This window comes from Nannospalax galili, unplaced genomic scaffold (genome assembly GCF_000622305.1).
Source record: "Nannospalax galili isolate Female #2095 unplaced genomic scaffold, S.galili_v1.0 scaffold632, whole genome shotgun sequence".
NCBI lineage: Eukaryota > Metazoa > Chordata > Mammalia > Rodentia > Spalacidae > Nannospalax > Nannospalax galili.
In genome coordinates, this window is record NW_008332816.1 from 380,607 (window position 1) to 392,318 (window position 11,712).

The window sequence follows — 11,712 nt, forward strand, 5'->3', positions numbered from 1 at the left end:
CACCCATATTCACAACTGCCCATAACTCCAGCTCCTGGGGATATGATGCCCTCTTCTGGCTTCTGCAGGCACTTGTAATCACACATGCACATGCCCACACACAGATGCACACTTGAACACAGAATTAAAAATAAATGACTCTTTAAGACTTGAGAACTGTCGATCACATTGTACAAGATGTTTGTCCTGCGTTGCCAGATCTTTATGCCTTACCACGTGTCATACCCAGAGACCATGGATGTTTATCAGAGTTTCTTTATTTGACAGGTACTTTTCCAACTGAACCACCTTGCCAGCCCCAAACTACATGATTTTATCAAGTTATTATTATTATTATTTTTTTTTGTCTTTTTGAGGCAGGGTCTCCCTGTAGCCTCAGCTGTCCTGGAACTCACTATGTAGACCAGGCTGGCCTTGAACTCACAGAGATCCGCCTGCCTCTGCCTCCCAAGTGCCACCACGCCCGGCTAGCTAATTAATTTTTAAAACAAGGCCAAGAACCTGGAAGCACCCAGCCTCAACCCCATCACCAGTACCATCTCTGCCTCAGTCTGAGTGCTAGGACTACAGGTGTGCATTACCACACCTAGCCATTTCTGTTTTCATTCCACATAGACCTGGCACGTAGGATGGGCATACCCCTGAAGAACTCACCACAGGGTCCGGAGCCGCTAATTAATTTTTAAAACAAGGCCAAGAACCTGGAAGCACCCAGCCTCAACCCCATCACCAGTACCATCTCTGCCTCAGTCTGAGTGCTAGGACTACAGGTGTGCATTACCACACCTAGCCATTTCTGTTTTCATTCCACATAGACCTGGCACGTAGGATGGGCATACCCCTGAAGAACTCACCACAGGGTCCGGAGCCTGCAGACTGGGTGCCTCAGTCCTTGACACAACAACTTCAGGCCGGAGTCCTCCAGGGGGTTTCCGGTGAGGTCTAGCTCTACTAGTTGTGGGTTGCTGCTGAGAACAGAGGCAATCTCCCGGCAGGCTGCAGCCCCCAGAAGACACTTCCTCAGCCTGGGAGGAAGGAGACAGTGAAGAGCCTGGAGTGTCCTGACCCACCGTGCCCTGGTCCGTTTAGTCACCCAACATTATAACCTATAACACTGCAAATTATCCACCCTTAGCATCCATGAGAGATTTAGTCAAAGATAGGCATGTCCATGAGGTTCAAGTCTCCTATGTTTTTATCAGATCTGTTTTTCTTTTAAAAATATTTTATTTGTGCCGTGCGTGGTGGCGCACATCTTTAATCCCAGCACTCGGGAGGCAGAGGCAGGAGGATCTCTGTGAATTCAAGGCCAGCCTGGTCTACGTAGTGAGTTCCAGGACAGCTGGAGACCCTGTCTTAAAAAGACCAAAAAAATTTTTTTTTATTTGTGTGCGTGTACTGCCTGCATGTAAAATTTTATTTTATTTTTAAAAATATTTTATTTATTATTTTTAATTTTGTGTGTATATGTGTATTGCCTGGAAGTAGGTAAGTGCACCTGTGTCGTGCAATGCCCGTGGAGGTCAGAAGAGGCTGTTGGATCCCCTGGGACTGGAGTTACAGACAGTTGTTAGCTGCCATGTAGGTGCTGGGACTCAAACCCCTGTCTTCTGCAAGAACAGTCAGTGTTCTTAACCACCGAGCCACCTCTCCAGCCCTGTAAATTTTTATTTTATTTTTAATTATATGTATGCATTTGTGTCTTTCTGTCAGTATGTGCATATGAGTGTAGTTGCTCACAGAAGCCAGAAGAAGGCATTAGATTCCCTGGAGCTGGAGTGAAAAGTGATTTTGAGGGGCTGGAGAGATGGCCCCGTGGTTAAGAGCACCGTCTGCTCTTGCAAAGGACCTGGGTTCAGATCCCAGCACCCACATGATGGCTAACAAGTATCTTTAACTCCAGTTCCAGGGGACTGGATGTCCTCTGTGGACATTGTATGATGTGAGTGCACTTACATACATGCAGGCGATACACTCATATACATAAAATAAAAATAATAAAAAAATTTTTTTAAGTGGTTGTAAGCAGCCCGTCATGGATGATGAGTACTGAGGTCAAGTCCTCTGCATGAGCAGCAAGAACTCTTTAACCACTGAACCATATCTCCAACCCCCAAGTTTTATTTAAAACTTTTTCTATTTTTATTTTATGTGTAATTGTGCATTGCGCGCATACTGTAAGTGCACCCATGTTGAGCAATGCCTGTGGAGATCAGAAGAGTGCATCAGATCCTCTGTAACTGGAGATGGTTGTTTGCCACCATGCGGGTGCTGAGAATCGAACTCAGATCCTCTGCAAGAGCAGCCAGTGCTTTTAACCACTGAGCCATCTCTCCCCCGGTCCCCTCAAAATTTATTTTTATTTAATGTATTTGAGTGTTTTGCTTATATGTATGTAAGTGCACCACATGCGTGCAGTGCTCGTAGGGGCCAAAGAGCATGAGATCTGCTGGAACTGGAGTTCTGGATGGATGTCAGCTGCCCAGTGGGTACTGGGAACTGAATCCCAGTCTTCTGGGACATCAGTAAGTGCCCTTAACCACTGAGCTGTCTTTCCAGCCCCCAGCCCCCAGATTTGTTTTGTTTTGTTATTGATCACTCTTTTAAAAACTTTATTCTTCAAGAATTCCATATATGCATATGATATATTTTGATCACATTCATTCCTTCAACTCCACCTGGAATGCCCTAATTTCCTCCCTGAAATATATATATTTCCTGAAATATATATAAATGGGTGCAGTGGAATATATATATTTCCTCCCTGTGATATATATATCACAATATATAATATATATATTCCACTGCACCCAGTTAGTGCTGCCCATATACTCATGAGTGTGTGGCCATCAACTGGGGCATGGGCAACTTACTAGCGGCCACATCCCAAGGAGAAGTGACTCTCTCTCCCTTAGTGGCCATTAAGTACCAGTAACTCCAGCTATGGATGGGCTTCATGAGCTGGTACTTCATCTATGGAATTTGGGCTGGCCTGACCTTGTGCAGGGCTTTTGCAGGTAACCACAGCTGCTGAGAATTCATGAGTGTAACAGCCACGTCATGTCCAGAAACCAGCATTTCACAGCACTTCTCCATCCTCTGGTTGTTAAGTTCCTCTTCCTTGATGTTCCCTGAGCCTCCTGGGGGTGGGCACATCTCTAGATCTTAAACAGTGTCTCTTTGTAGTCACAGCTGGCCTAGAACTCACTATGTAGACCAGGCTGGCCTCTATTTCACAGAGATCCACCTGCTTCTGCCTCCTGAGTGGCATATGCCACCTCTGGCTGCCCTTGCAGAGAACCAGGGTTCAGTTCTCAGCACCCACATAGTGGATAACAATGACTATAACTCCAGTTCTAAGGGCTCCAACATGCCCTCTTCTGACCTCTAGTGGCACTGCACACACATGATGCACTTATATATACACAGGGAAAACACATAAAATAAAAATGTTTGCCAGGTATGGTGGTACCCACCTTTAGACCTAGCACTTGGGAGGCAGAGAGAGGTGGATCTCTGTCAGATTGAGGCAAGCCTGGTCTACACGGCAAGTTCCAGGCCAGCTAGGGCTACAGAGAGACCCTATCTAAAAACGACCAAATGGGGTGGGGTGGGGCTGGAGAGTTAGCTCAGTGGTTGAGAGCACTTCTGCTCTTCCAGAGCACCTGTTTTGGATTCTCAGCATCCACATCAGGTCACTCACAACCACCTGTAACTCCAATTCCAGGGGATCTGACACCCTCTTCTGGTCTCTGTGGATACCTGCATGCACGTGGTGCACATACATCCACTCAGGCACACACACATGTACATAAAATAAATTAAATAGATCTTTAAACATCTTAAAGAGCCTATTGGGGAGGTTAGGGGAAAGGAGGCTGGGTTTGATCTGTGTATGTTATATGAGTATGGAAAGATCACATTGAAAGGTGGGCATGGTGGCACACCACCAGATTATGGACACAGGAGTTTAAGGAGTTCAAAACCTGCGTAAGCTACATAGCAAGTTTGAGGCCAGCCTGGGCTACGTTAGACTCTGTCTCAATAAGCTGAAAGAGGGGGAGGAAGAGAGGGGCTGAGGAGATGGCTTAGTGGTTAGGGTTCTCAGCATCCACATGGTGGCTAACCACTGTAAATCCCATTCCGGGGGATCTGACACTCTCTTCTGACCTCTGTGGGAATTGCACGACATGCATGCACTTATATACACGCAGGCAAAACACTCATACATAAAATAAAAATAAATAAAATGTTTTTAAAGGAGTAAAAGAGAGGAGGAGGAGGAAGAACACTTACCCACCTTCCCACCCCCACCCCACTCTGTGCTGTCCACTCACTGAATCATCTGCAGCCTACACCTGGGATGCCGCAGCCCCTCACAAAGCAGTTCCAGGCCTGGAAGCCCAATGCCGTTACCGCTGAGGTCCATCCTTATTAAATTCCTATTGGCGATAAGAGCCTCTGCCAGATCCTTGCAGGCAGATCCAGAGACCTGGCACCTCTTCAGCCTGGGCAGGGAAGGAGAGAAGCAAGTCACTTCCTTGGCGGTGGTTTCATGAATTCTCTTTTCCCATCTTCTCTCCTTTTTTAGTTTGAACGTATTTTCATTTTTCTAAGATAAAAGAGGGGCTGGGGTGCAGCTCAGGCAGAGCCCTTGTACTGTATGCAGGAAGTCCTGGGTTCCAGCCCAAGGGTTAAGGAAGAACTAAATAAAGGAGATGAAGGTTGTCTGGGGCTTTTGTGGGTGGGAGTATGGTTTTGGTTGTGATTATTTCTTAAAATTAGAAAAATGTTATGGGGGCTGAGTAGATGGCCCTGTGGGTAAAGTGCCTGCTATGCAAGCATACGAACCTGAGTTCAATTCTCACACCCCACACAATAAACCAGGTGTGGCAGCATGTGCCTGTAACCCCAGCTCTGGGGGGCAGAGACAGGTGGATCCCAGGGGCTTCTGGCCAGCCAGTCTATCTGAAACTGAACTTCAGGTTGAGTTTGAGACTCTGATTCAAAAAAGTAAGGTGGAGAGCTAGGCGTGGTGGCATATGCCTTTAATTCCAGCACTTGGGAGGCAGAGGCAGGTGGATCTCTATGAGATGCAGGCCAGCCTGGTCTACATAGTTTGTTCCAGGCCAGCTGGGGCTACAGGGGGACCCTGTCTCAAACTAAACAAAAGAAAACAAAACAGAATGAAACCCCCAAAACATTTTTAAATGTTTATTTTTAATTATGGGTATGTGTTCGTATCTGTGTGAGAGTTTGTGCATGTGAGTCGTATGTCCTCAGAAGTCAGTGGTATTGTCTCTCCTGGAGCTGGACTTCTAGGCAGTTGTGAGTTGCCCAATGTGGGCACTGGGAGTCAAACTCAGGTCCTCTGGAGGAGCAATAACATTTCTTTCTTTCTTTCTTTTTTTTTTTTTTTTGTAGTTGTGCAACCATTACCATAATCCAATTTTAGAACATTTTAATCATTATGCATATTGTATTTTAGCACGTTTTGAAGACAATGCTATTGTACAGTTCAGGCTAACCCCAAACTCTCAATCCTCCTGCTTCATTTCCAAATTCTGGGATTACAGGCATGTAATTGGTTTATTTTTATTTTTGGTGGTACTAGAATTAATCCAGGGCCTTATGCCTGCTAGGTGAGTGCTCTACCACCGAGCTATACTCCCAGCCTTGCCAATGGGGACTGCAGTGACTTCTCCTCTTCCTCCTCCTCCACCTTCTCTGAGACAGGGTCTCCTGGTAGCCCCAGCTGGCCTAGAACTAGCTATGTAGACCAGGCTGGCCTTCATCTCACAGAGATCCGCCTGCCTCTGCCTCCCAAGTGCTGGGACTAAAGGCATGCACAACCACACCAACACCAACATATAAATAAAATGTAATTTTTTTAAATGTTAAGAAAAATTGGAAACAGGTTTGACTCAGTGGTAGAGCACTGCCTAGAATCCCCCAGCGAGGGGCTGGGGACATGACTCAGTGGTAGAGCACCCGCCTAGCATGTGGGAGATCCTGGGCTTCATCAGCAGCACCACAGAACAAGAGATTAGGATACAGGCACACAGGAAGCACCCATGTTAGGACACGGGCAAAAGGCCATCTGTAAACCAAGGAGAAGCCCCACTGCTGATGGACTTCCCACCCAGAACAGTGTGGTATGCTCCACAGCAGCCACAGCTGCAGAGGCAGCATCCTGCCTGTGTCCTGGTTAGATGAGCCCATGGGTAGAGGTCATGAGAACCAGGAGAAGCTCATGCAGCCGGGACCACTTCACTCACCTCAGGTTCTGAAGTTTGCAGTTGGGGTGTCTGAGGCCTTGGCAGAGCAGCTGCACCCCCTGGCTGCCCAGTGCATTGCGGTACAAAGCCAGCTCGATCAGGTTTGGGTTGGTGCACACAGCCGCTGAGATGTGCTCATTGTAGAGGTCCGGCAGCATGTTCCTCTCGGGTCTGTGTGAAGAACAACAGCCAGTGCACAGTTTTAGTGGTCAGTTTAAAATCATGGTGGCTGCCACCTATACATCACTTCCTAATCCAGAAGCACCTCACCTTCTTTTTTAAAAAGTGGTTTTTTTTTTCTTGTTTTTTGTTTTTTGTCTTTTTTTGAGACAGGGTCTCCCAGTAGCCCCAGCTGTCCTGGAATTCACTATGTAGACCAGGCTGGCCTTGAACTCACAGAGATCCTCCTGCCTCTGCCTCCCAAGTGCTGGGATCAAAGGCGTGCGCCTCCTTAAGAAAAACTTATCTGCATCTGCCTCATAAGTTGCCTCTGAACTAGCTGGCTGAATCCCTGTTTATTTATTTAAATTTTATGTGTATGAGTGTTTTGTATGAATGTAAGTGCAGCCATATGTGCAATGCCCACAGAGGCCAGAGGAGGGCATTGGGTCCCTAGAACTGGAGTTATGGATGATTCTTGTTAGCTGCCATGTGGATGCTGGGAACTGAACCCAGGTCCTCTGCAAGAGCAGCCAGTGCTCTTAACCACTGAGTATTTCTCCAGCCCTGAATTTTACCTTCTTTATGTATTATTTCTTCTCCTTTTGCCATTTTCAAGTTTATCTCAAACTCCAGGACTCTTAGATTCCAGGGGTGGTGGTGGTGGTGGTTGTACCATGTAGTTCAGGCTGGCCCCAAACCTGCTGGGTAGCTGAGGGTTACAGTGAACACCTGATCCTCCTGCCTTCATCCCCCACAAGTGGGGATGACAGGTGTGTAACATCATGCTCCATTTTAAGCAGAATGCTTTTATCTTTTTCTTTTCTTTAAATTTTTTAAAAAAATTTTTGTGTTTTGAGTGTGTATGAGAGTATTGCCTGCATGTGTGTAAGTACACCCATGTCATGTAATGCCCACAGAGATCAGAAGAGGGTTTTGGATTCCCCTGGAGCTGGAGTTATAGATGGTTAGTTGCCATGTGGGTGCTGGGAATTGAACCTGGGTCCTCTATAAGAGCAGCCAGTGCTGTTAACCACTGAGCATCTCCCCAGCCCTGGAAGAATGCTTTTTATAATAGATTCTCCCTGACTTGAACCCTTGTATAGTCTGGGTGGGCACTGTTCAAATGCAGGTCTCCTGTGTGTTGGGGTAGTCAGACTCCCCTGCCTGCTTTGGGACTGCCCTGTTGTATTGTGGTTATGTGTGATGTTTCCTAGCATCTCCCTTTTCTCCCCACTAGATGTCAGTAGCATCACTTGCTTCTCAGTAATGACAACCCCCGCCCCCCCCCCCCAAAAAAAACCAAACCAAAAAACCAAAAACAAAAATCCTTAAAAACACAACATGGAAGATTTTCAGGAATGTCTGTTGGGAGTGCCTCAGGGACTGAGCCCTTGGTTGCTGATCATAGTGGCTTACATTCATAATCCCAGCACTCAGGAGGCTGAGGCAGGAGGATTGCTGCAAGTCTGGGGTCAGTCTGGGTTACAGAGTGAGACCCTGTCAAAAAGCAAAACAAGTTGGGGGTGGTGGTGCACACCTTTAATCCCAGCACTGGGGAGTCAGAGGCAGGCAGATCTCTGTGAATTCCAGGCCAGCCTGGTCTACATAGTGAGTTCCAGGTCAGCTGGGGCTACTGGGACACCCTGTCCTTTTTTTTTTTCCTTTTTTTAATTTTATGTGTATGAGTGTATCGCCTGCATGTAGGTAAGTGCACCCATGTTGTGCAATGCCGGAGGAGGTCAGATGAGGCTGTCAGATCCCCTGGAACTGTAGTTACAGACAGTTAGGTGCAGTGTGGATGCTGGGACTCGAACCTGGGTCTTCTACGAGAACAACCAGTGTTCTTAACCGCTGAGCCATCTCTCCAGCCCCGAGACCCTGTCTTAAAAAAACAAAAAATAAGGACTGGAGAGATGGCTCAGTGGTTAAGAACACTGGTTGTTCTTGCAGAAGACCCAGGTTCGATTCCCAGCACCCACATGGCAGCTAACAGCTGTCTGTAACTCCAGTTCCAGGGGATCCGACAGCCTCTTCTGTCCTCCGCGGGCATTGCAAGACACAAATGCACTTACCTACATGTAGGCATAACACTCATACACATAAAAAATTTTTTTTTAATTAAACAAACAAAAAAACAAATGAACCTGTAACCTCAGCACTTGGGAAGTGGAGGCAGGAAGATCAGGAGTTCAAGGTCATCCTCAGCTACAGAGTGATTCCTAGCAAACTTGGGCTACATGAGACTGTCGGGAAAAAACAACAAGGTAGATAAGATGGTTCAGTGGTAAAAGGGGTTGCCACACAAGCCATGGGGTACGTGAGCCTGTGGACTCCTAGAACCCACAGTGGAAGGAGAAAACGGATGCCTGAAAGCTGTCCTCTGACCTCCACACACAGGCCACAGTACCCCACTCCCCAACAATAAATAAAATAGAATTTAAGCACTGAAAGATTGGCTGTAAGTCCAGCTCCAGGGATTCTGACACTCTCTTCTTATCTCCTTGGGCACTACATACATGTGGTGCACAAACAGTCATACGTATAAATATAAATAAATGCCTGGAGTGGTGGCACATGCTTTTAATCCCAGCACTTAGTTGGCAAAGGCAGGGCGATCTCTCAGATGGACGCCAGCCTGGTCTCTGTAGTGAGTTCTAGGCCAGCTGGGATTACAGAGAGACCCTGTCTCAAAAAACAAACCAAAAACAAAAAAACTTTGCATTTGGGAGCTGGAGAGATGGCTCAGAAGTTAAGAGCACTGGCTGCTCTTGCAGAGGACCTGGATTCAATTCCCAGCACTCACGTGGTGGTTAACCACCATCTGGAACTCCATTCTGGGAGACTCAGTGCTCTCTTCTGGCCTCCGCGGCACTGCATAGACATGAAGTACTTGCATACATGCAGGCAAAATACTCATACACTAAAACAAACAAACAAATAACAAAAGCCCCCACAAAAATCACCCTTGGTCGAGAACCACTGAGTAGAGGCATGAACTTGGAGCCCTGTCCCACACCGGCACTTACGGGGTCCCAGAAGGGTCCTTGGGGTCATCCTCTGCGCCTGCACCGTAGGCACCCCCATACAAATGCAGAACCACCGCGTTCCTGCAGTGCCTCACGCAGAATGAGCACACCACGTGCTCCATCTTGGTGGCGACGTTGCTGACCACCACCACCTCGAAGTGGCCCAGGGCCTCCTGGATGAAGTCTTCCTCTTGGATCTCGTACAAGCAGCTGAAGAGTTCCAAGGAGCCGCGCTGCAGGGTGGAGCCCTCGCTGAGAGCCTTGTCTCGTATCCATGCCAACACCTCCTCCTTGATGTGAGGCGAGACCTTCCAGCCTAGACTCTTCTCCAGGTAGCGTTGCATCTCCTCATTGAGGAGTCCAAACAGGAAGCGGACCGTGAGTGCCAGGAAACTCCTTTGGGAAAACCCGTACTCAGTCAGCACCCTCCTCACTGTCTCTCTGCTGTGCATCACATAGTACATAGCTGCAAAGAATTCCTGGAAACTCTGGTGAATGAAGCTGTAGAAGTTCTCGCACTTGATGTCTTTCTGGAAGATGTTCACGTTGAGGAAGGGGGAGACATCCGCTCCATCCAGGCCATGTTTCTGCAGGTCCTGATCCTCAAATAGGACCTTCTGATTCCAGAGGCCATCTGCTGCCAGCGAGACCAGGCCCCTCTGGTTGGGTGGGGCTTTGAGGGTTGGGGTCCCTGGCTTGGGCTGCATCAGACTCAGAAGGTAGAACATGTAGACGGCTGTGGTGGTCCTAGATGTTTGTCTTAGAAGCTCCCCACCCTCCAGCTGCTGCTTGAGGCAGGTGCAGACCACCCAGGACACCATGGGGACGAAGCACATGGTGAAGAGGGGCTCGTTGTGTGTCATGAAGCTGAACACTTGGCTAGCCTGCTCTTCGTGGTGGAAAAACCTATAGAAGTACTCCTTTCTGTCTGCCTCAGAGAAGCCCAGGATCTCCACGTGCCTGGGGTGTTCCAGCAGGCCCTGGAGCTTCTCTAAGGCGCAGGGTCTCGTGGTGATGAGCAGAGACAGCTCGGGCAGCAGCTTCTTCCGAATCAGGCTGCTCAGGAGGAGCTCCGTGGATCGTTTCTGCTCCCAGCAGAGGCACCAGGGTCCCTGCGCATCGTGGAAGGAAGGACGGAGCTCATCGAAGCCGTCGATGATGAACAGGAGGCGGTCTGGAGCCTGGAGGAGGTCCTGGAGAGGCACACCAGGCTCTGGCCAGCAGCGGGAGAGGAGATCTTGTGCGCTGCACTGCACGTGGTTCCGGTTCAACTCTTTACAGTTGATGTAGAAGATGTAATCAAACCGGCCTTGGAAGAGCCTCCCGTCGGCCCAGTCCAGCATCACTTTGTGAGCCAACATGGACTTCCCCATTCCAGCCGCGCCCAGCACCACCACCGTGCGCGGTGGCTCAGGGCGTTCCTCATCTGGCTCAAAAAGGGACTCGATCTGGATAGGGCTGGCCTGGTGGCCCATGGTTTTGGCGTGTCCCTGCCCTGTGTCCAGAAGCTTCTGTTGGGCCCAGATGGGATTGGAGTGTTCCTTCACTAAGAGAAGCCTAGTGTAGCGGTGGTTCAAGTTGACACATTCCCCAAGGCGTGCGTTGCGGTCTTCCATCAGCCGAAATTTCCTGCGGATGTAGTCTCTGTAGGTTTCTTGGGGATCTAGTGGAGAGAAAGAGGGGGTCTGTGGCAGACTTATTAGCACTTTTTCTCTATTTTTCTTTTTTCTTAAATACTTTATTTTTACTTAAAATTATTATTATTATTGTTATTATTATTTTGGTCTTTTTGAGACAGGGTCTCCCTGTCACCCCGGCTGTCCTAGAATTCACTATGTAGACCAGGCTGGCCTCGAACTCACAGAGATCCGCCTGCCTCTGCCTCCCGAGTGCTGGGATTAAAGGCGTGCGCCACCACGCCCGGCTAAAATTAATCTTTTAAACTGGCGAGTGAGATTTATTTAAGCTAGTTTTGTTTATGTGCGGTTTTTTTGCCTGCATGTAATGCCTGCGGAGGCCAGAAGAGGGCATGGGATCCACTGGAGCTAGAATTATCCATGGTTCTTAGATAACATGTGGGTACTGGGAGCCGAACTCAGTTCCTCTGTAAGACCAGCCAGTGTTCTTAACTGCTGAGCCATCTCTCCAGCCCCTTTTAAAATTATACTTTTATTATTTTTATTTTATGTGTACGAGTGTATTGCCTGCATGTATGTGAGTGCACCCGTGTCGTGCAATTCTACAGA

At 48.1% G+C, this 11,712-nt stretch overlaps 1 protein-coding gene across 1 annotated transcript in view; it reads right to left on the bottom strand.

Annotated features, from left to right (window-relative positions):
* Positions 1-11,712, bottom strand: part of Nlrp12 (NLR family pyrin domain containing 12) — a 26,129-nt gene that overhangs the window by 8,411 nt on the left and 6,006 nt on the right. Inside the window, exons 3-6 of the mRNA XM_017796788.1 lie at positions 9,467-11,129; positions 6,279-6,449; positions 4,338-4,508; positions 855-1,025 (exon numbers count right to left, since the gene is read on the bottom strand). Coding sequence (XP_017652277.1) covers positions 855-1,025; positions 4,338-4,508; positions 6,279-6,449; positions 9,467-11,129 — 2,176 coding nt within the window. The remainder of the gene's footprint in view (positions 1-854; positions 1,026-4,337; positions 4,509-6,278; positions 6,450-9,466; positions 11,130-11,712) is intronic.